This window comes from Lissotriton helveticus, chromosome 3_1 (assembly GCF_964261635.1).
Source record: "Lissotriton helveticus chromosome 3_1, aLisHel1.1, whole genome shotgun sequence".
NCBI lineage: Eukaryota > Metazoa > Chordata > Amphibia > Caudata > Salamandridae > Lissotriton > Lissotriton helveticus.
In genome coordinates this window covers 2,110,586,937-2,110,611,711 of record NC_136061.1, presented here as the reverse complement: position 1 = coordinate 2,110,611,711, position 24,775 = coordinate 2,110,586,937, and the positions used below count along the sequence as shown (strand labels likewise).

The 24,775-nt window shown below is 50.3% G+C and overlaps 1 protein-coding gene across 21 annotated transcripts in view; it reads right to left on the bottom strand.

Annotated features, from left to right (window-relative positions):
• PPIP5K1 (diphosphoinositol pentakisphosphate kinase 1) overlaps window positions 1–24,775 on the bottom strand; it is a 1,366,868-nt gene that overhangs the window by 824,162 nt on the left and 517,931 nt on the right. For all 21 annotated transcript variants that reach the window (XM_078683299.1, XM_078683308.1, XM_078683288.1 and 18 more), the window contains one exon: window positions 9,245–9,331. In XM_078683299.1, coding sequence (XP_078539425.1) covers window positions 9,245–9,331 — 87 coding nt within the window. The remainder of the gene's footprint in view (window positions 1–9,244; window positions 9,332–24,775) is intronic.

Below are 24,775 nucleotides of genomic sequence, written 5' to 3'. Positions count from 1 at the left end.
CTCTATCCTTTACTCTTGAGACTTTTCCTTCTCTGCAGCTTCACAGTAAGTACTACCTCTTCCTAGAGGGTAGAGCAGAGGCTCAGATGGACACAAGGAGGGGCATAGAGATTATGGGGAAAGAATAGAAGTGTGTATTTGGAGCAGACCCTCACACCCCCATGAGGCACACCGCGCATCAACCTAATGCTGGACGCTTCCGCAGCACCGGGGAAGGGCTAAGGCCTAGGCCTTCCCACACACAATAAACTGTCAACAACCAGCCTCCTTCGTGATTGCTTACTGCTAGCTAGATGGGACCATCTACACACTCTCTATACACCTCACAGTCTCATCTTCTCCTCTTTCTGCCAGACCGATTTTATCCCAGTAGGAGACACCAGAGGAGAGAGCAGGAGAGCAAACACTCCACTCCCTCTGTGAGACTATGAGTGCAAGCATCACATTAAAAATGGTGTTTTAGATGCTAAACTCAAAACGCTCAAAATTGCAGCAACAGAGGCCTACATGCAGTATTTCTACTTTTAACCTTTAGCCAAAGATATATAGAGGCAGCCGACGAAAGGGCAGCTCTGGAGACTTTTCTGATTCAGGGGGCGGGGAGGGTACGGCAGACTAGGTAGGTAATGCTGGAGGGGCGTGGCCACGGCGGAGAGCGGAATGGCTGCTCTTCTGCGAGGCTCCTCCATGCGGGCTCCCGGCGGAGACGAACACGATGTGATCCGCTGCTCCAGTCCCTCAAAACCTACCTGATTTGCTTCCTGATGCCGCCCTGTGCTTTTGGGTGATTTTTGCCACCTTGGGAGCGACCTACGGCGGTGTGTGGGGCGGAGGAGAATCGAGGCCTCCGGACCTCGGCGCCATCTTCTCTTCTGCGCCGGAGCGCTGGGTGAGTGCGGCGCGGGTCTCGGCTGCCGGGCATCTTGCTCTCAGCTGCTCCCCTCGGGCCCCCTAGCGCGCTGCCCTTCCTCCGCGGGCCCCCCGGTTGGGGCACCTGTTTCCTGGGGCGCGACCGCGGCCAATCGGCCTAGGGAGGTGCTGGGATCGGGGCCTCGATTTGCGGGCCCGCGCTGGTTTTCGGGCGGCGGGCGGGTGCGCTTGTCTGGGGGCTGCGGGGCTCGGGGTTTGCGGCAGCTGGGGACCCCGGCGGCGCTCCCAGGTGACTTCCAGCGGCCCCGCCCCACGCACGCCTGGTGAGACACCTGGTTTCCCCCCCTTCCTCCTGAGCCTGGTGTCAGGAGAGGGTCGCTCCCCGCCCTACGGGCCACTAAAAACGACGCTTCATCATCAGTGCCCTGCCTGCACTGTACCCTGCTGTACCCTGCCATTGACGAAGTTGTGTATGCAGATACATCCCCACTATGGCACACCAGTTGGACAAAAGATGCCTTTCAATGGTTGATCATTCAAAGTGTAGAAATTTATTGAAACAACTTATTTTTTCATCGGAAGGTCGATATTTCATTCATATCAATCCAATGTTATTGGGTAATTTCCAGAATGAGGAACATTCAAAGTGCATTACTCCGATGCATTTCGGGCGGTGCCCTTTCTCAAGGAGTACTAGGAAGAAGACAAAGATGTGTAAGGATTGGAGGGTGAGGGGCGCGGTAATGAACTAAATAATTTAAGGTGTCTATCAATGAGTGGGGACATTTTGGCTTGTACAAAAACGGGGGGGCGAGTGAAAGGTGGTGCCAGCTATTGACTAAAACGGAGTGTGAATTTAACGATATCAGGACGTGAATGACGGGTATTAAAACGTGGCGGACTAAGAATCGGCAAATGACTTACTTGAAATTCGATGTAACGCGGAGCGTTACTGACAGGTTCTACAAAGGGTGAAAACGCTGGACGCGAGTGATCCGGATGTGGGGAAATTAACCGAGAAGACGTGAAATAGGAAAAGGACTGGAAGACGGACTAGGGTAGATAGAGATCATGACGCCATCTTGGAGTAGGGAAAAGTGAAGAAAGTAGGATCTGGTTGAGGATGTGGGATTTAAGTGAAAACATCAACAATGAAGAAGTTAAAGGAAACATAAGCAATAAAGAGACAATGTAGAGCAATCTGACACATTAAAGATAACAACTATATTCAAAACGGTCATTAAGGCCAAAAGGCTTCTGTAGGCGGAACATCCATTCAAGTTCTCTTTTTAGTAGAAGTTTGTTGTTGAATGATCAACCATTGAAAGGCATCTTTTGTCCAACTGGTGTGCCATAGTGGGGATGTATCTGCATATCCTTATGCATACACAACTTCGTCATTTTCTGTAGTGTTTCAGTCAGAGACACCACCCACCTGTGCACCCACCACATCGTTTAACTGAACTTTGAATCTATTCAACCACAGCTGTGCACCACCTACCACTCCTTCGATTGTACCCTGCCATTGGCCATCGGCGACTGCTGGGCACCATTGCGCCACATATACGGAACGAGCCTTCGTTGCCTTCGCCGGACGTTGTCAGACACTGCCCACATCCTTGGGGCCTACCAGAGCGCGGGCCTGCTTGCGGCCTCTTGCTACCCACCTTGCTGATTGGCGCGTGAACGGTCACCGCTGCTACTGCGTCTCTCATTCAGTCTCGGCGATGGGGTAGAGGGATCCGAACCAGCGGAAACTCAGCTTCGATAAGACGTCCCTTCTCACCACGGACCCTCCGCCTGGGGCAGCCTCGGGGGCTGCTGGCACTGTAGACGCGGGAGACGCTGCGTCTATGATGGCCGCCATGATGGGAGAAATGCGTGCTGGCTTCAAGGCTCTGGACACTCGCTTTGACGCTCTCGACCAAATGCTCTCTGACATGAGCTCCACAGTGCAGGCTCACGATCGTAGACTTGACTTAATAGAGTCCAGGATATCGGATGTGGAGGATGGTGCCGCGAAATCGCTGAAACGGCTGGAGCGTGTCGAGAAAATTCTAAAAGCAGTGGCCATAAAAAACGAGGACTTGGAAGCGCGTAGCCGGCGCAATAACATTCAAATCCTTGGTGTGGCGGAGACAACTGCCACAGGCCGGTTTGATACCTTTGTTGAACATCTTCTCCTTGAACTATTTGGTAAGGACACCTTCACTGCTGGCTTTGTTGTCGAACGTGCCCATAGATCACTGGGGCCCAAACCACACACTGGACAACCACCCCGGCCTATATTAGGCAGAATTATGAACTTTTGCGACCGAGACGCCGCGCTTCGCGCTGCACGGGAGGCGGGAGAAGTGCAGTGGCAGGGCAGCAAGTTGTCCTTCTTCCCTGATTTTACACTCATGGTGCAAGAAGCGCGTCGTAAATATGCTGGAGTCAAATCCGCCCTCCGTAACCTTGGCCTAAAGTACGGAATGCTCTATCCGGCAAGACTGAAGGTGGAGGTGAATGGCAGATTCCGCATCTTTGACTCTCCAGCGGAAGCGCAAGACTTTTGTCACGGCTACAAAAAACAAGGCTCATCATCTCCCTCTGGCTCCGGGCCGCATTCTCCACCACGCAATGACACACAGTCCAGCGCTGACCTTTTTGCCGAAACCGGCCAGGGCTGAAAGTCCTGTGCCTCTTCCTCCTTGAACACTACTTGTTCTGTTACTAATGGTTGTGTTCTTTCAGGTTTTGTTGTACGAACATTGACTATGTGGTCGCTTTGCCGGGCTGCCCGCGTGGCGTGGCGTTGCTACCCCCCATGGCGTACGCCTGCTTGCATAATTTCTTTTGGGGTTTAATGTTTTTTTTACTGCAAGTATATTCTTTCATATTATGGTTTTCACAATTGGTAGTTTCTATTGTGTTTCAACACTTGACTGGGGTCTGCCTCCCCTGGGATGTTGGGAGGCTGGGTGGTGGGTGGGGGACGGGATGTGTGTTGTTTTTGTGGTCTTTTTTGTTTGTGTGTGGTAGCGGGATTCATTAGAATGGCTTGTCGGATGCACGATTACAATTGATCGACCTTGGTGTGGCGCTATGGCCAGGATAGGTCTTCAGGCTGGCCCTTCCAGGTTGACGCTGATGACTTGGAATGTTCGGGACTTGAACACCACGCGGAAACGCAAACAGGTTCTGAACTATGCAGCGCGTTACAAGGTGGATGTCCTCTTCCTACAAGAAACCCACCTTGTACAGACAGACACTAATTCATTGGCCAAGGGATGGGGTACACAGAGTATTTTCGTGTTATAGTAACTACGCAAGAGGGGTAGCGATTCTGGTCGACAAGCGTGTTCCCTTTGTGTTGACTGATAGCAAGACTGACGATGAGGGCAGATATGTGCTGATCTCTGGCGTGTTGTATGGGTACAATATTGCACTGGTGGGTGTCTACGGCCCCAATGTGGACTCACCGGCCTTTTTCCAAAACCTACAGCTTATGCTGCTACGTTCCGACATCGATTTACTGGCGATGGGGGGTGACTTCAACCTCTTGCTGAATCCTGGTAGAGACAGCACCTCCCTTTCCCCTGACTGCAAACCGCTTGCCCGCTCGGTGATGGCGGACATTTGCTCTCACTTTTCATTGATAGATGTTGAGGCCAGGTTGCACTCACTCGCCCCGGACTACACACACCACTTAGGTTTTCATAACACTAGCACCAGAATAGACTACTGGCTACTCTCCCCAGGCGTGGCGGGGTGGGTGGAAGATCTCTCCACTCCCCCGCGCACGCTATCCGATCACTCTCCTGTGGTGTTGACACTGGCGGTCCCGAGACTAGGTGGCTATGAACAGCAGTGGCCTTTCCCTGGCAGGGCCCTGCTGGACCCAGTTTTTACTGAGGAGGTCCGTACGGCCATTGATGATTATTTTGACATTAACACTGGCTCTGTGTCCTCCTGGGCCACGCTATGGGAGGGCTTTAAGGCCACCATCCGCGGGGTTTGTATTGCCAAACATATCGGGGCCCTGCGTGACACTCGCACCACTTTAACCCGCATAGAGGCTGAACTCTCCGCACTGGAGGGGGAGATACTCAGGGATCCCTCACCGGCCAGAGAGGCCAAACGCCTCGAGTTACTGCTAGAGTTTAGGGACGCTACGGACAGAGAGCTACGGTTCTTAGGTAAACACTACACAACGCGTCAGTATGGCGAGGGAGAGAGGCCGGGCAAGATGCTGGCGCAGATGCTCCGCCCGCCACACCAGGCAGCTTACGTCACTGACATCCTCGACTCACAGGGCACACGGCATCACTCCACTCCCGACATTTGCAACACCTTTTTGTCATACTACAAACTTCTTTACACTTCTACACTGTCAAGGGATCACTGCAACCCGGGGTCGTATCTAAACGAGATAGCCATGGTATACCTGGAGAAGAACATGCAGGACTTTCTGGCTGAGCCCATTACGCCGGATTTCATAATTGAGGCTATAGACTCACTGAGGAGTTCCTCGGCGCCGGGTCTTGATGGGTTTTCTGCCGACTTTAATAAAGAATACAAAGAGGAACTGGTGCCACGACTTGTTGAGGTATATGCGGAGGCGTTGGAGTCGGGCATTCTCCCCCCCACCCTCCGGGAGGCGGTCATAGTTCTGCTGCCCAAGCCGGGTCGCAATTCCTCATACTGTAGTTCTTATAGACCTCTGTCCCTCCTAAACCTTGACTACAAAATTTTGGCCAAAGTTCTGGCAATCCGCTTGGCGCTGCTTGTGGATACCATTGTCTCACCGGCCCAGTCCGGCTTTGTCCCACACAGGTCTACCTCCTTAAATCTCCGTACACTGTTTTCTGTTCTGCATAGAATTGACCCTTCCATCCCGGCGGCTGCAGTGTTTCTGGATGCCAAAAGAGCGTTCGACACCCTGGAGTGGCCTTTTTTTTTAATCGATCATGCGGAGAATGGGCATGCCCGCAATGTTTGTGGCCACGGTAGAGTTGCTGTATTCAGCGCCCACTGCTCGGATACGTTTGAATGGCACTATAACTGAAAACTTTGCACTTTCTAGAGGGACCCGGCAGGGCTGCCCCTTATCCCCGCTCCTGTTCCTCCTTGCGATGGACCCCTTAGTCCGTCATTTCCAGGAAAAGCACCTCCACAGAGGACTCCAATTCCGCACTGGCCCACTCCTCGTCTCTCTATATGCAGATGACACAGTCTTGTATGTTCGAGCTCCTAGTACCAATTTGGAACCATTGATTCATGAGATCACGCGCTTCGGCGAATATTCAGGCCTCAAGATAAATTGGCACAAGTCACTTATTTTTCCACTGACCCCCTCCACTGTGCAATGGAATTGCTCTTTCCCTCTGGAATGGTGCACAGACTCCGTTAAGTACCTTGGAGTCCACGTCCATCTTGATACGGTGTCCATTGTCCGACTGAACTACGGACATGCCCTGGATTTTTTGGAGGATAATACGGAGCGGTGGCTCCGTCTTCCATTATCCATGGCTGGCCGGATTGCCATCGTCAAAATGATTGTCCTCCCTCGTTTTTTGTACTTATTCAATAATATCCCGATCCCTCTTACTAAGGTTTTTTTTTTCACAACTTCGCTCTACATTGCTGCGCTTGGTGTGGGGCGGCAAGAACCCTCGAGTGGCCTGGCGCACGTTGACATTACCTTATGAGAGAGGGGGATTCGGAGTGCCGGATTTCTATCTTTACTACTTGGTGGCACAGTGCTCATATGCACACTCCTGGTTTCACCCTGATGCCAGGGTCCCTTACCTGCGGCCTGAAGCCGACACGGCGCTCCCGGTGCCACTCAACTCCGTCCTTCCCAAGGGACTCCCCCGGGACCCGCAAGACATACAGCCGATGTCCACCACGAGCTGGGCTTGGGATAAGTTGCGGAGACTGCTTCGCATGGACAGGTTGTACTCCTCTGCGCTTCCACTTCCCAACTCTCACTGGCTCTCCATTACTGGCGAGTCGGTGGTTAGCCGCCCATTTTTCAAATTCCAAATACACACGATTGGTGACCTGTTTCCAGAGGGACATGCTTTCTCCCTGACAGAGGACGTCCGTTTCACTACCCGTACATTTATGGACGCTTTTACTTTAACTAGACTCCGGTCCATGCTTCGCGCTGAATTCCCCACATTTCCATTGCCTCCTGCAGATGACCCCGCACTCACATTTATAATACAAAACCAAGCGGGTACTCACGTGGTGTCAAAGCTATACAAACTATGCCTGGCCTCTCTTCCTTCCTCTGATGCTGCGGTGCGCGCCGCATGGGAGGGCGATTTGGACATACAGATAACGGACGATAAGTGGGAGGCGTGTTGCGCTGCCACGAGAGACGTGTCCATGAACAGCAGGCATAAACTTATACACTTCAAGTTCCTAAGGAGGATGTATCACACTCCTGCGCTTGCTCACAAGATAGACGTTGGTAGGCCGTACTGTTGCCCCAAATGCGCCGCCCCGTATGCTGACTTCTCCCATTTGTCATGGACGTGCCCGCGGCTGCATACATATTGGCTGGAGGTTCACAGGGTTCTGGGTGACATACTGGGCATGACACTGCAGCATACCCCTGAAATTGCGTTGCTTGGCTACGTTCTGAATTTCCCACGCCCTCTCCGTAGACTGGCGTCCATTTGCTTCCTTTTGGCCAAGAGGGAAATTGCGCTGCTCTGGTGCGCACGTCGCACTCCGACCGTCGGCGCATGGCTCAGGAGTGTGGCCTACTGCAATGTTAACAGTGTGGAGTATTCGGCACTGCTTCCGACTGCTTCCCGCCCGACAGACATTTGGGGGCCATATCGGAGCTATGTTGCGAAGCTTACCCAGAAGACGCAATCCCAATCCCTCCATTCCATTGTACCAACGGGGGTGGGTTAGGGCGGGAGCGGCGCAGGCTGCATGTCCGGTATCACCTTGCTTATACACGCATCACATACAGGCCCTGTCCTACGACCTGCTGTGGTTGGGAAGGTTGAGAATTGGCGTGGGAACCGGTGTGCTTCCGAGCGAGATGCTTGCCTACTATGGAACTTCACTCCTCTTGCATGGTGATCTGTACACATTGACCTGTGGCACGCTGTGTGGGCATCGTATTACTTGACACGACATTCTGAGCCTGTACCTGTTACTGTGCTGCTCGACTTGCTTAATGACTCTCGCACATTTTTGATATGATTTACCCTTTGGTGTATTGAGTATCCTTTCTTCCTTTGCATTTGTTTAATTTTTGTCTTTATGGTTTTATCGTATTGAAAATGGCACAATGTATCATTGCTCGAACAATTCGGATGACCCACATTCCTGCATTGTTCTCGTTTGCTTATTGGATGTTGTTTCACCAGTCATTCCATATTCACTGCATTGGTTCGTTGACTGTAACTGTGAACTGCATTTTGTGCTTAATAAAGTCTTATTAAAAAAAAAGGTAGGTAATGCTGGCAGGGAGAAACAGAACGGGAGCGACCGTCACTAACGCGCATGCCTCACCGGGATAACGCCGGCTGCATCCGCACAGCCGGAAGAAACCGCAGCTCTAACCTGGATAGTCCGTTCCGCCGCTCACAGTTGCCCCAAGGAGCGTAAGTTGTAGAGATAGTAGGCAGATCCCTACCGTCCTCAGCCAACAGTCGCTCAGCCTTCCGCCTTCTCTGCTTGATTGGCTTTCATTCGCCTGCGGAGCACTCAACGCAGCCACTCTCCACTCGCTCTCGTCACGTTCACCACATCACGCTGTGCGCTCTTGGTTCTTCCGTTGACTTGAGCAATTGCAAATACCACTGTGGAGTGTGTTTCTCATATAGGATAACTTTACCGAATTCTAGGCTCATGCCTCAAATCTGATCGCTGTATTTTCTCTGTTCCTGAAAATCATTAACTTGAGAAGTGCTTACCTAATCGAGAATATCTTGGGTTCTAAATTAATATAAAAATGTATGTTATTTTTCTAAATTTCCTTATTGAGTGTGTGTCTCATTTATTGACTCTGTGTGCAACAAATGCACAACACTCCCCTCCGATAAGCCTAAGGCGGCTTGACCACACTACTACAAACAGAGCACCTTGTTAAAGCAAGCCCCTATACACCAGTAAGGGACATCAGAACTCTCAACACAGTGCACCTCATTTTGGTACACTATATATAGAGTCCCCTTCCTACAAGCCCCACACTTTGGGTGGAAGCGACTAGACTGGAGGCATGGAGGTAATAATGTTTGGATCAGGGGAGGCCATCTATCCATGAAAGCAATCATCTAAACCGCAGTCATGTGGGAAAATGCCAGACTGGCAAAATGGATAGCGCCTCACAGAGTGAGAGGAATTTGGGCCAGTCTCTCACCTGGGATGCCGAACTTCCATCTTCATCTTTTGTTTTGGGGTGCGGTCTCCATGCCGAATGATGGCAATCACACATCTGAGCTCCATCCTGTAGGAGTTACAAGCAAAATTACAGTCAAATGCTACCTAAAACTTTAAGGAATGGAATGCATAACAGAATTACCACAGTAAATTATATGGAACAAATTAAATAAGCATGATTTTAAAATCCTGCAGAATAAAATGAACAGCCCCTGTTAAATAAAATAACTAGGAATCACCTTACCTGCAATATTTGACCAACAGCCCTGAGAACACCACTTTATGGATACCATGATTTTAACTGCATATACACAATTAGTGTTGATTTGGTGCAGAAATCTGGTGGTGGAAAAGCCTCGGCATTACAAATGCCTCAACTAATTAAAATACATATTACATATACAATAATCACTAGGGTTGGAGTTTGATCTGCATTTGAAAAATACACTTCTAGAAAACCTAGGAAGACAACTATCGGGACCTCAGCCACCACGCTACACCTCATCCAGGAACAGCAACTCAACAGAACAAGCTTTTGCAATGCAATAGGTCTCACATATACGTGAGTCTAAGCTATTGGCATTGTAAATGACAGTGCCTATTTTTTTTGTTTTTTAAAACATAAATAAAAGTCATCGCCATTCACAATGCCACCAGCTTAAACTCGCTTAAATGCGAGACCTACTGCATTGAAAATGCTTGTTTACGTTTAAAAGCGAGCTCCGGCGCCGCTTTAAGGACACTGTGCTCGGTTTCTTTTTTTTTACTTTAACACTGAGCATGGTATTCTTGGAGCGTGCGCCGCGCTCAGTGCTAAAGTAAAAAAGAAAAAATAAGAAACCGAACGCGGTTTTCTTGAATCGGCGCCGCACTCAGTTTTTTTTTCCAGAACAGATTTTATTATGTCGATGAAGCATTACAAAGAGGACACTGCCCCCATGAACCAGAGGACCAGTGAGCAAATAGATAGTCATCACATACTAGCATTGCAATCAACATTTTGAGGTGAAAGAATACGCCCCAACTCCCTTCCCCCCACGCCCCCCCCGTACCTTCCCTCCCGGATCCCGCCCCCCCCCCCCCCGCACAGTGTCTACATGGTCCAAACATAAAAGCTCATGAAATCACAATCAGTGTGTACCCCTCTTCACCCAGGATCAACCCGCAAATGTTCCACATCAGTATCTCGTGGCGCTGGCGGCTCCAACCACAGCCCTCTATAGTCCGCCCATCGCTTCCATATTTTAAAATGTTTTCGGGGGCAGCCCCTGGCTTCGAAGACCGGACGTTCCAGCCCCATACAAAAGTCCAAGCCCCTCTTCCACACCTCGAGCAAGGGAGCCCTGGGGTCTTTCCAGGCCCGAGCTACATCTCTCTTGGCCACCGTGAGGCCTAGAAGCAACAGATGGCGTTTGTATATGTTCCATCCGACCTGTTCCATAACATGAAGAAGGCCCAATTTCAGCGAGTGGGGGAGGTCCCAACCCAGCACCTCAGACATGCAATTCTATACACCAGTCCAGAACCGTGCCAGCTTCACACACGACCACACCGTATGTATAAACGTGCCCACCGCGCTTCCACACCGCAGGCACTCGGGGGAGGCAATCAGACCAGCTCTCCACAGTCGAACTCGAGTATAGTAGGCTGGATGCTGGTATTTAAACTGAATGAAGCGCAGGCGCACCGCATTTGCTGCTCCTCTCGGAGCCTCCAGGGCCTCCCTCCAGTCTTCCTCCTCCAAGGTACCTATGTCCTCCTCCCACACAGTGCGTAGCTTATCTAGTGGAGAAGAGCAGTGCGTTACTAGGGTTTGGTATATATTGGATATTTTCTTATTTCCCAATTCTCCCATAAACACCTTGGCCTCAAGGGGACTGAATTCAGGCAACGAGTCTAGGCCTATCAAAGAGGGGGACAAGGCGTGCCGGAGTTGTAGGTATTTAAAGAATTGGGTTCGAGGCATATCGTATTCTTCTCTCAGGGCTTGGAACGATTTGAGGGTCGTGCCTTTCATGACGTGGCCCAGCGCCGAAATGCCAATGGCATCCCAGCCTCGGAATCCCTGTAGGGCCGCCAGTGCCGCACTCAGTTTTAAAGTAAAAAAAATAAAACAAAAACAGATCGCAGTGTCCCTGAAGCAAGCACCGCGCTCACTATGAAAGTAAAAAAAAATCAAAAAAACAGTGCGGTGTCCCAGAAGTGGATGCCGCACTCAACATGAAAGTTACATATTAATAAATAAATAAACTGAGCGCGGTGTCCCTAAAGCGGGTACTGCGCTCAGGAAACAAATACCAAAAAAAAGCATCTGCCATTGTCCCCATAAGTGCCCATAAACAAAATAGTGCTGACCCCCTAAGGGGAAGCCCACCGTGTAACGTGCCAAGTAAAAGGTCCAGTCGCTATGGGCGGAAAACTAATGGCGACAAGGCGGTAACAAGGAGGGACTAACAAGCCTCATAATGAATCGGAAGCCAGCATTTACCAAGGAAAATGACACCAGCTAATGAAAAATATGGGGGGAGAGTGGGCAAGGCTTCCACAGCATACTCCCCTAAAGCATGCCTTGCAGAGCGAGCAGTGCATGCGCACTGCCGCTAGCCTCGACCTAATAAACATGCGCTGAAAAAAATGACCAAAATTGACCATTGAAGTCCCACATCTTGGGATACAAAAGAATATAATATGAACAATCTTGATAAAAGCGAACATCTGTGATGCTTTAAAACAACATTATTGGACTGGCCAGGGAGGGTGTCCAGGATGGAGGACGGGTAGGATGTGCCTTTCTGTCTTTCTGTTGCCTGCTGCTGTCGGGGGCCTAGCACCCATTCCCCCTAACATTGCTTGGGCGGTAGAGTGCAGTATCAACTTAGAAACCACAACGAGCACTGAAGGAAACCAAATGCGTAACCTAGAGCCCCCTGGGCAGGCTCAAGCAGTGCAACTGAGCCCGCCAGAAAGGGAAACTAGATGACGGCTGTCCCGGCGAGATGAAGAGTGCACCAGCCATACCTCTCCAAGGATCAGCCCTAGAGCTTGTCGGTGTGTCGCCACACATGTGAGGGCCCCTGCCGGAAGTGCTGGACGCCTTGGAGCCAAATGCTAGGGCCAGTGGCTTCTACTCTACCACGCCCAGAACTAAAAAAACATGAGAGGTTGGAACAGCAGTGGCTCGTCACAGTGATTTATTGAGGCCATGGAGCATCACATGAATCAGCTGCACGAAACCATAAGTGAGAACCTAGAGGGGAGTGCGTGGTGGCAGCGGAGCATGCCTCTCCTGCCTCACAAATCCTGCCTGAAAGCGTTGAGCCTGCTGCTTTCTCCCCGAGACCAGACGTTTGCGTCAGGCAACTGAAGAGAACTAGATGAGGCAGAAGGTACAGATATAAGAGCATATGTGAGGGTGTTGTTCATTCAGATTCTTGAAGCGCCAGCAGATACAGAGATGCAACTTGATAGAGCCCACAGTAGGGACACCCAGACAAGAAAACACCTGTCCCTCTGATTTTCTAGTATGTGTCCATGATGTCCAACTTAAAGAGACAATACTCCGCAAAGCCAAAGACATGCTTTCCTTTTATCGCTGGCACAATCGGACACATTATCAAGAGCTTTCATCTCACGCACTAGAAATGCAATAACTTCCATCCAGTGATGACCTTTCTTCACTACAAAGGCATCTTCTACCAATGGGGGCACCCATTTTGCCTAATATTCCAGTGGGACAGACAACTGCATCAGCTGCGATCCCTGTGTGAAACCTGCCACCTGTTGAACAACGCGAAGGAGGAGGTGGCGAGCCCACAGAACAGCTCCAGTGGTTGGAAGGATAATAAATTTTTGGATGGAATAAGGGCTCAATCTCTCCTAAAGGACAGCGACCAGACCACACAACCATGGCCTTGGAGACACTAGCAGTACTGGACACCTTGACTGGCGAACCTGAACAACTGAAAATTACATGATGTGCACTCATACCTGATGATTTTCTGCATTACCAGCAGGGATGTGGGGGTGGGTCCTGGGGGTAGGGGGTGGGTATGGGGCAGGAGGCATATCCTAGAGGTACTCTGATGGCCCCTTATCCCAGGATTCTTTTGGAGGATTTCTGGTTTTGGCCAGTGCCTTGATTCTTAACAGGACTTAGTTTATAGTTCATGCTTGGGGTGTTGAGGGGTACCCACATTTCACAGGAGCTCACTACGCCTTAGGTCCCCAAGCATGCATAGCTCTTCCAAGCACACTCCAGCCCTAAAGGAGAGGGGATCAAGAGAGGCCCTGGTCCGTTGGCACTGCGTTATATCACTTTTTCTACACTCACAATAAATTGAATGTCATCACCCTTAATGTGAAGGGTCTTAAGAACCTGAACCACACAAAGTGATTCTCTCTTATCAGGAGCTGGCCGGGTCGACCTCGGTCTCTTGCAGGAGATGCATTAGGCACCTGGGGAATGACATAGGCTCCAATCCAAAGCCTTCCTGCAACAGTTTTTTTCCTCTGCCTCCCCCAAAACAACAGAGGGGGGCAATTCTAGTTTGTCACTCTTTTGGCAGCACAGTGGGGCCTACATTGGGACATAAAAGGACAAGTAATAGCCTACCGGATGCATCTGGGGGACTTCACCTTTACTTTGGCCTCTTTATATGTTCCCAATGAAAGCCAGGACCGCTTTCTAAAGCACGCCATAGCTGAGATTATTACCTCCCAGGACCCGTTAGTTTTGATTGGGGGGTGGATGGATCCTAAACCTTGTTTTTAGTAATGACTTGGACAGATCTGTGTAGCGCTATGGCCATACTATAGCACTTTTGCCCAGAAGGGGCACAAGGGCTGCAGCAGATAGGCACACTGGGCATCAGGAAGCACAAACATCCCCAAACCCGAAACGTCCCCTTTTATTCGCATGCCCCTAGGAATACTGCTCAACTATTTCTTAGACACCAGTGAGGTCAGGGCCTTGGCGGAGATGACTGAGATTGAGCCGAGATCCCTTTCGGCCACATGGCAGTGACTCTCACTATTGGGGTGCCTCCAGCACAGCGGGTCGCATGGCAAATGAGGAAGAGCTTGCCACAGAAATCTGATGCGGTGAGCCGCATCACACAAGCGATTGCTTATTTTTGGCTTTCAACGATACCACTGATAATTCTGTCGCTACACTGTGTAAGACCCTAAACAAAGGTATATAGGGGAATTGAATACAATATCAGGGGTAGCCAATAAAATCTGGCAGGAAAAGCGGGAAGGCCTGCAGAGAGAAGTGAAAGAGCTGGAGCTTATTCATAAACGTACTGAACCCCTCCCCCCACCCCGAGTTTCACAACAGGTAGAAGCAGCATGCAGCAAAATTGAGCACATGGACTTAACCGGGCTGAATATGTGCTACTCAGATTGCGGCATTCCCTCTATGTTGGGGGAGATGCATTTGGACAGTTATTGGCTAAAAACCTCTGGGCTAAGAGACAGGCTGCAAGGGTGGACACTATGCTGGTGCCCTATGGTGCTGATATCACTAGGCACAGCCACATAGCGGCATGCTTCCAGCACTTCTAAAAAGTGCTCTATTCAGCGCAAGCCCTCCCTTCAGATAGTCTCCAAACTTATCTCGCAGGGATTTGAACTCCCCGACTGATGCCTACACATGCATATGCTCTGGATTAGCCTATCCGAGTGGAGGAAGCTATCTCAGCCAATGCTAAACAGAAGAGCCCCCTCCACCCCCCCCCCTTAAAATCCTCAAGTCCACATGGCTTTCCTGCTCTCTTTTATAAAACATTCTGCAACGCCCTCGGCCCGGTCCTAACCAGGCTCTAACTAAATTGCCAAGTCAGGGACTATGCCGCCCTCAATTCTGGAGGCCTCTATTGTCGTTATTGTAAAGAATGGGGAAGACCGGAGGCAACGTGTCTCATAACGCCCTAAATCCCTGCTTAACATCGATGTTAAATTCTTTATTAGCATTTTGGAAGCACTGCTGGGCCCATTTATATCGCGGTTGGTGGACTAGGACCAGGCCCATTGGCAATGCAGCGACAATACTATAAGGATCATTCACCTGGTGGACAAGGCTAAAAGCTCACTGAGGGACGTTATGCTAAGGCCATTGATGCCTAGTAGGAGTTTGACCGACTGCACTGGCAATGAGGCAATGCTTTTGGTTTCGGGAAGAGGTTTTGCACTGGGGTAGTTAGTATCTATGGCCGGCCACAGGCGATGGTATTGATCAATAGTCAGACCTCCGCTCCCTTTATAATCAGCCGAGGACCAAGGCAGGGGTGTCTGTTGTCACCCCTCATTTTTGATCTTTGTAGGAAACTGGGCTTTGGTTGCAATTGTCCCCCCCACTCTTTGCCCCCTTTTCAGCTACAAGATACTGATCTTCGACTATGACAGTGCACTGATGCCTGCTAACAAGACATCAGCACCAAACCTACCAGTCCTCTAGTGTGCTGGCTAACTGGTCCAGTCCAGCTTACCATCACAGATGCGTTTCTGACCCCCAGGGATAATGTCCACACTCTCAGGAGGTCAGGAACAATAACTGCTCTGGAAGGAGGTGTTTTACACCTTCTACAAGAAGGTTGTTAAATTAGCATTCCAAGGCAGGGAGCTTCAAAGAGCCCATCACCTTTGGTTAGTAGTCCGAGAGATGTGTCCACTCTCAGGCTAGTTCCACCTCGAAGATAGGCTACCTGATGTGATTACATAATGTATAAGTCTGTCATCTTGGTGATGACAGAACTAGGAACTCCGTTACAGGGCTATGCCCACTTCCCACAGGAAGTGGTCATGTAGGGGGCATAGTGACCCCAGGCGTAAGTAGCCCATTGACTACTACCCTACACTCCCCTGAAACCTCTAATCTAGTATTTAGGGGAGCTCCTGGCACCGGGAAATCAGATTCCTGCTGACCTAAGAAGAAAAGGACACTGAAGAGCTGCGAAAAGCAAGGACTGTGGAGAAGCAATTGACTTGGCGCCAACCCCGTTGGCGTGTCTGCTGTTCCCACCAGATTGTGGTAAAGTTGTCTAGTCCTGCAGCTGCTGCACCTCCAAAATCCTGGGAGGATGCCTGCCTTCAAAAAAGACGGAGAACTTCTGTGGGGTAGCAGAGCTACTTCCCTGCATCCTGAAGGCGCTCCAAAAGAACGGTGAGGACTTCAGACTGCCGCAAACCAGACACCAAAAAAGCACCACTGTACCGTGGCCCCTATTCCTAGTTGAAGTAAGCCAATGGTGCCAGCGTGGTCCCTCGACCCTTCAGAGACAAAGCCCACCTTGGGTTGGCTCACAGTGGACTCACTGACATCAACTGTAGTGTCATTGTGCAGCTCCCCTCTACCCTGAGTGTCTCTGGTGACGAAAACCTGATGCTTCAGAACACCTCTGCACCTGGCCGGAGAAAAGGCCAAAAGGTGTCTCCAATGCATTATCAGACCGGAGCCCCCTTGTTGGTTCAGCCTGACTGATATCCCTGTCCCAGCTTGTAGCCTCTTTGCAACTGGACCGTTCCCCATTACAGTGAATGGGATACCCAAAGCCGTAACTCACATCTGCACCCCGACGCCTCAGAGCCTCCAAAGGTGACCTGTTAGTGTGGCCTTGGACCTTGCCCCATACTCACCTTAAGTCCAGGAGTTTGGTCCTGTAGGTCGCTGTGAAGCGCTTGAATGCAGTACAAGTTTTCCCCCGTAAGATAGCATTAGGCACTCGACATTGAAAAGCACCCACCCGCCCCAGTGCCCCCCACCCCTGAGGAAACCTCGGACCTTCAACCACATACTCACCTAAAGTCCAGAAGATTGGTACCGTAAGTCATTGTTAAGTGCTCAAATTCAGTATGTTTTTCCCCCCAACATTACCACTCCCAAAAACTGCACTGTCAACTTCAGAAAACTGTAAAAAATAATAAATTGAAAAGTATTAACCTGATTCCAATGACCTTGGTATCTAAATTCATATAAAAGTATGTGTTATTTTTATAAATTGGTGTTGTTTTTCTTTATTGAGTGTGTGTCTCACTTATCGCCTTTGTGTGTGCAATAATTGCTTAGCACTACCCTCTGATATGCCTAATTGATCACCCAGACTACCACAAAAGAGAGCATTCGGGGTCTCATTTGTACCTTTGTAAATCCTTTGGGGTTTTACCTGGACTCCTTACGCAGTGTACCTCTTTTTGATCCACTATATAAAGAGCCAGCTTCTTACACTCTACACGAAGCCCATGGCTCAGTGGGTGCATGAGAATCCGAATATTAGTGGGCTGCGCTTCAATGGGGAGTATCACTCAATTACTCTCTATGGCGATGACGTGATTGTTGAGCTTGATGACCCGATGAGGGCCTTTTCGGCCTTTTTGGTGGAGCTTAAGGATTTTGGTCAGGGTACAGAATTTTAGAAGTCACAAGACCTTAATCACTCGTGTCGCCGGCTAACACCCATGCTACCAGCTGCCCAATATCCGCTACAATGGTCGCCTACCTAAATCTCTTACATGGGTTCCAGTTAGCTCCAACAGCGAAAGCAACGGCATCTATCAATTACTAGACTTTGCTTTGGCAGTTGCCATGCAACTTTGCCCAATGGAAACATTATCATCGGCTTGGAAGGATGGCGGCATTAAAGAGGACCGTTCTCCTGAGGGTCTTTTTCCTATTTCAGGCCCTTCCACTTGAGCCCCCTCTGGCCATGCTTCAGTCCCAGCAAGGGGAACTCAATCGCCTCTGGCCATGCTTCAGTCCCAGCAAGGGGAACTCAATCGCCTTGTCTGGGCTAGAGTGAGACTTTGTATGAGCCATGAACAAAGTTACAACTGGACCCGAGAAGGGGGCCTGGGAGTCCCTATTCTCCTACATTATTAGCAAGCGGCACAGCTTCGAAGTTTAGTGGATTGCAGCAGTGACAACTCCAAGAAACATTGGCTATTCATGGACAGAGGGGTGGTGGGCTATTGCCTGTGGAAAATTCTGATCTTGCGACATGGGCATAGGGCATGGGGGTTGTACTCTTCCCCTGACACTAGGACCACCCTTGAGGTGTGGGATCGAGTGGCTGCACGAAAGGCTCTGACGAGGTTCCCATCTCCACTGAACCCGATTCTAGGCAATGGAGACCTCACGCCAGGGTAGGATCAAAGCATCTACTTGGCCTGGCACACAGTGGGCTACAGATTCATTGGCCTCCTCTTTGACAATTAAGGCCCTGTCTCTTATGTGCATCTCTGGAAACACCTTGGGCTGCCGGAGTCGAAGAGTATGAGTTCCTTTCAAGTCCGTCATTGGGTCATCTATCCAACCATTCACAACGGTTACCCACTTACTCTCTTTGAAAAGTGGCTTGTGACTACGAGTACTGACTGCAATTTTTTGTCCAGTAAAACTTTCTGGATTTACATCAGTAAGCTGCAAATAAGAGCCAATGCTGTTAGCGAATTTATCATCCCAAATGAAACGAGCAATGATGGTGAATGGAGATCCCGAATCTGCTGCAACCTGCAGAGTTATACCACCAAAAGAAATCATGCAAGCTTTGTTACTGTCACCACCGGTAATGTTTACAACAACATGTTTCATTGTACTAGCGGAAATAATGTCAGAGTTCTCAGGAGATTCATCATCATCATTATTATCTGATAAGTCTGAACCATTATCTGTAATACCGGTAACACAAGACTTTTTGAAAAGTTTTCGTCTGCAAACTTTAGAGAAATGACCTATAATTCCACATTCGAAACATTTAGCTGATTTTGCGGGACATCTGTCAAATCTTGTAGTATGAGATGTGCTTCCACATCTATAACACACGAAACCTGATTGGGTGATGTTCTCTTCGTTCCTCAGGTTGGCATTTTGATATGACCTCAGGTTATTATTTTGATAGGACCTTTGTTGTTTGTAAGGAGGAGTCCTTTATCTTTTTTTTTTTTTTTTTTTGCTTGACATTTGTTTATTGAATACAAGCAAATAGAAGCCACATGTCGCAGTGAAAGAAAACAACGGTGGAATGGCATCATTGGCTAGGCTGTACAGTAGGTTACCATCTCAGGAACGACCCAGCAGACCGGCCCCTTTCCCCACAATCCCTGGTATAGAGGTACAGTTCCGGGCTTAAAGCCTATGGGAGAAGCAAGAATACAGCAGCCAAACCAGAGTTCGATACCCCAGTAGGGGAATGGCATAGCAAATCAGGTGAGAGGTTAAAAGGGTCTAAGCAAACATGGCCCCAACAAGAACAAAACCCCCACCTCAGAGGAAGGAAACACTTCGCACTGCGCCAATACTAATAATCTTTGCTATACATAAAATACCAAACAACATACATCAGAGGAAAGAGGGAAACAAGAGTCAGAGAAGAGGTAAGAACAGAAAGAAAGAATATAGAACAGCTAAGGGTGTGCCCCGCTAGGGGAGGGAGGGAGAGGTGGGGCCTAGAGGGCTCTGGGAGGGCGAGGGAGGGGGCTGGGGCCTAGAGTAGGGGCCTGTGACCTCCAGGACAAGGGTCCCGTCTGCCTGCTCTAGGGAGTTGCTCCAGGGACTCTGGCTTCCGACCCCGAGAGAAGGGCTCCAGGTAGTCGTCAAACAGCTGCAGAGCGCGCAGCCTTGGGCATCATGCAGGAATGCTCGGTTTTAGTGAAGTAGCGTAAAAGTGGCTGCCAGATGGGGTCAAATGGGGCATCTGTGTGATTGAACAGTGCCGTGAGTAGTTCTAAGGACAGGACATCCCATAGCCGGAGAAACCAAGCGGCAATAGGAGAAGGATGAGGCCGCCTCCAGCAGGAGGCAATGGACTGTCATGCTGCTCCCAATAGATGGAGGATTAGGTGCCAGCCCACAGAGTTCATGGCCTTCAGAGTGCCGGGTTGCATGCCCAAAATTGCTAGTGAAAGGGTGGAAATGATCGGGAAACCCACCACCTCTTTAATGTGGCTTAGGACCTCCTTCCAAAACAGCGCCAAACCAGGACAAAACCACCAGATGTGATAGGAAGTCCCCTCTATCATTCTGGCATCTCCAACAGAGTGGCGGGGAGTTTGGAAACATCCGATGGAGACGGGTGGGGGTATAATACCATTGTTTCATCAGTTTGTATGCGGATTCGCGCTGAGGGTGCTACGATACACCATGGGGCTGTCCCTCCACAAGCAAGCCCACTCCTCCGGGAAAACGCCAGTGGCCAGGTCAGAGGCCCACGCGTCTGATAGCTATGAGGTGCAAGTTGTTGGGAGTGCTGAAGGACAGAGCCCTCGAACCTACGAACCAAGGATTCGAAGGGGGTGAGCCGTCTAGTCGCCTCCCGGCATTTGTCGAGGAGCTAAGCCAATTCCGCAACTGGCAGTATTGCAAACGCGCGTTTTCCGAGAGATGAAAGAATAGTTTGCACTGGTCGAAGGTACGAAAGGCAGTGCCCTGAAAAAAATAACTCGCCATCCCTCTACGGTCCAGTCATAAAAAGCCTGAGGTTGCAAGGCGGGAGGAACATAGGGTTACGCGTTAGGGGGCTTTAGGGGAAAGGAAACATTGTAAGGCCCCGGGGCACCGCCAGTCTATCCCAGATTTCCAAGACTGTTCTCGTTGGAGTAGCTATAAAGTCACGGCGAGGGCGGGCCCCTCGCGGGAGCCAAGCTAGGTCCCACAAGGGTCTACAGGACACCGCCTGGTCCATGTGGAACCAGTGCTTCTCTCTTTCGGGGACAATTCATTCGGATATAAACCGGAAGTGACAGGCCCAGTAATATTCCTGCAAAATGGGGCAGGTAAGGCCACCCCGGGACCTGGAAAGCATGAGAATTTTGTGGGAGAAGCGAGGGCGATATTTCCTCGTATAAATATACTAAGCCAGAACATCCATGTGTGGTATAGGAGTAGGGAGAGATTGAAACAGGTAAAGAATTTTGAGAAGAAGAGACATTTTAATGGTGTTGAGTCACCCTAGCCATGCCAGGCCGAGGCCCTCCCATCTACGCATTTCCTCGCGAATAGCGTTCGGATATCTGGGCCAATTAGAAGAGGTCCAAGATGCGAGGGTAGGAGTCCAATCCAGGCCCAAATAGCAAATCGACTCGTCAGTCCAGTGCACCAGGATCAAGTCTCGCAGCCCCTGGACCTCCAGGGCAGAGAGCATAAGATTAAGAGCCTAGAATTTCGCAAGATTTATCCGATAGCCAGTGATGGCTTCAAAGGTCCCCAGAAGCATTGCCACTGCAGGGAGGGAGGTAGAAGGGGAGGACAGACATAGAAGATCATCAGCGAAGAGAGAGGCTTTATGCTCAGTGCCCCCCATGGGGATACCCGTATGCCCTGGTTGTGACGTATAGCAATAGCCAGGGACTCAACCACAAGGGTGAACAGTAAAGGGGAGAGTGGACACCCCTGTCGGGTGCCGCGATGTATAGGGGCCGTGATAGAACCGTTATACCGGATGCGAGTGGTGGGCCTCGCATAGGGTGGCATTAATTTAGAAACAAACCCAGGTCCCAGGCCAACCTTCTGAAGAACTGCCAGAAGAAAGCCCCAGTCCACGTGGTCGAACGCTTTCTCTACGTCCAGGGAGACCAGGCAGGCAGGGATATCTCTGATGCGAGTCTTCTCCAGGAGGTGGGCTATCCGGCGGATATTGTCCGTACCCTGACGGTGGCGGATCAACCCTACTTGATTGGGATCAATAAGACCCGGAAGATGTGGTTCCAGTCGATTTGCCAGGATTTTCGTGAATATCTTGGCGTCAGTGTTTAACACGGCAATAGGGCAGAAGGAGGCAGGCAGGGTTGGGTCTTTGCCAGGCTTGGGGATAAGCACTATTTCCACCTCATTCATCGTAGGAGAGAGGCCCAAGTGATCAGTAAAGCTATTAAATAGATGAAGCAGGTGATCCCGCAGTTGTGGGTAGAAGACCCGATAAAAAGTGACCGTCAGGCCATCAGGGCGCGGGGTTTTGCTTATCGAGAGCTGTTTTAATGCTTTAGAGATTTCCTCATGAGAGATAGGGTCGTCAAGTAACTTCGTGAAGTAGGGATCAATAGGGTCCCAGGGGCAAGAGTCGAGAAAAGCCTCGACCGAGTCCGGGGGTATGCACATAGAGATCTTTATAGATGGCCTCCATTGTAAGGCCCTTGTCTACCTCCGAGATGGTCCGTCGCTTGAGCCTCGCAATGTGAGATTGGGCAGTCTGGGCCCAGAGGCGCCGTACACTGCATTCCCCAACCTTATCTCCGGCCTTATAAATTTTTTGTTTAAGTTTGACTAGGAGTCGTTCCGCCTTTTTAGTACGCTGTTAGCGCAATTGGCCACAAAGGTTAGCGAGACGCCGCTTGTTCCAAATCATTAATATTCCTAGAAAGGGTGGATTCAACCAGGCGTGCCTTCCTGATCCGGGCGATGGAGATTGAGGTGATGACCCCCCGAATAGTGGCTTTGAAGGAATCCCAAAGAACATCCTCAGGAGCGTCAGAAAGGGAGCTGGTTACAAAAAAGGCCTCGATCTCCTTGTGAATGTCGGTCACATTCATAGGGTCCCGGAGGGCCTGGGGGGTAGCCTCCATCGAGGGACTGGTTCTCTATGGACATCAGGGGTTTGGAGCGTGAGGAAGACGTGTGCGTAATCAGAAATAGAGATATCAGAGATTTTTGCTTTTCGCAGCTTATGAGCCAGGGGAAGCGAAAGGAAAAAAAAGGTCAATACGCGAATAGGCGTGGTGCACATGGTAAAAGAAAGAGTAATCCCGCGAGTCCGGGTGCAAGTGTCTCCGAAGTAGGTAATGGCATCCCGCAGTTTCGCTGACATCACCCCAGCAGCATGGTGAGTCTGCGTAGTACGATCCAGCTCGGGGTCCCAAACCAGGTTAAAGTTTCCTCCAAGGAGTACAGGGTAGAAAGGGAGCGAAGGAGGGCCCCAAGGTGCAAGCCTAGAAATGCGTCTAGTTTCTGATTAGGGGCGTATATGTTGACAAAACTGCAGGTGCCCCGACCCCAGACCATGGGAACCTTAAGAAATCTCCCCCCCCCTCATCGGCCATACACTTAAGGGATGCCTCAAGCCAACCAGACTTGAAAAAATGGTCACCCTGCTGGTCTTGGAAGGAGAACATGCCCAATATTGGATGGGATACCTATTGTGAGACATGAGGTGGGTGTCAGTGAGGAGTAAATGGGTCTCCTGCAGGAAAACCATGTCAGGGTCATGCTGAAGCAGATAGCGCCATACCTGACGACACTTTTTATGGGAGTTCAGCTCTTTCACATTAAGAGAGAGGAATGTGACAGTATTCGTCATAGTACAGGTAGGGGAATACATCGCGGCCCATCCACCCTTCCAGAACCCAGATCCTCCCAAGCCCCAAACCCAGCCATGTACACCCCAGCGAAACTCAAAAGATACCCTCCAAGAACTAGAAGAGGTCAGCCCCAAAGATTGAGCAGCAAGGAAGAGGAGACAAGCGGCCAAGAGTGGTAACAGAGAAGATGAAAAAAGGTCAGGAGCAGAGGGCCGGCTGAAGCCACATAGCCATGGAAAACTCTTCAACACACCCCTAGTGGGTTGCACCAACACAACCTCCAGCCAAGGGACACCCAAGGAGAGCCGTACAGAGGGGAAAAAAAGGAGAGATAGAGAAAAGAGAGAGAACAAATCAAGAACCGGCCCAAGTCAATATAGAGTCTATCTGGCACCGCTTGGGATCCCGAAGGCAGGCCATTTGGAAGAAATCACTCTCCTGTGGGACTTCGAAGTGGGGGGGCGGCAGACACACAGGGAGTCAAGAGTCTCTACCGTCCGTATCCTGAGGTAATGAGAAAAGCAAGGATCAATCTAGCCACCAGGCCTGGGCTGGGAGTACCGCCAGACATCGGCCAGAGATAAGGCCATGATGCAGAACGTCGTGTGACTGAGGGCAGCTAGTTCGTCAGAGATGGGGAGCCACTCAAGGAGCGAATGTGGTAGATGATGTCCTGCTAGGCTTGGGAAGACTCAAGCCCCTGTGAGTGGCGTCTAGATCTAGGAGGAGGAAGTGTGGACCATTCCTGCCGGAGTGCGCCAGCCGGGTGGCGCTCGGGAAGATAGGAGGTCATCGTCATCAGAGTTCACGGGGAGATGCAGGAGCCGCTGTGCCTCCTGCAGGGACCGAAGAACTCGCCGTCTACCCTCCCAGGTGAACAGCAGGGCAAAAGGATGGCCCCACTGATATTTAACCTCAAGGTCTCTCAGCTTATCCGTTACAGGCTTGAATTCCTTCCTCTGGCGGAGTGTGGAGGGTGCAAGGTCTTGAAATATTTGTATTGAAAGTCCATTGTAGGAGGCCAACTTAACCCCCTGCACCTTTCTAAGGATGGCCTCTTTGTCCGCAAAAATGTGAACTATCAGGATTATGTCCGGGATAAAATCGGGGCGGTTGCAAGGGCCAGGTACTTGATGTGCTCTGTCAAGCATGGGCAGTGAGGTGCATTCACTCTCCCGAATAGCGTTCAGAAGATCTGCCGTGTAAGTCAAAATGTCCTTCCCTTCCA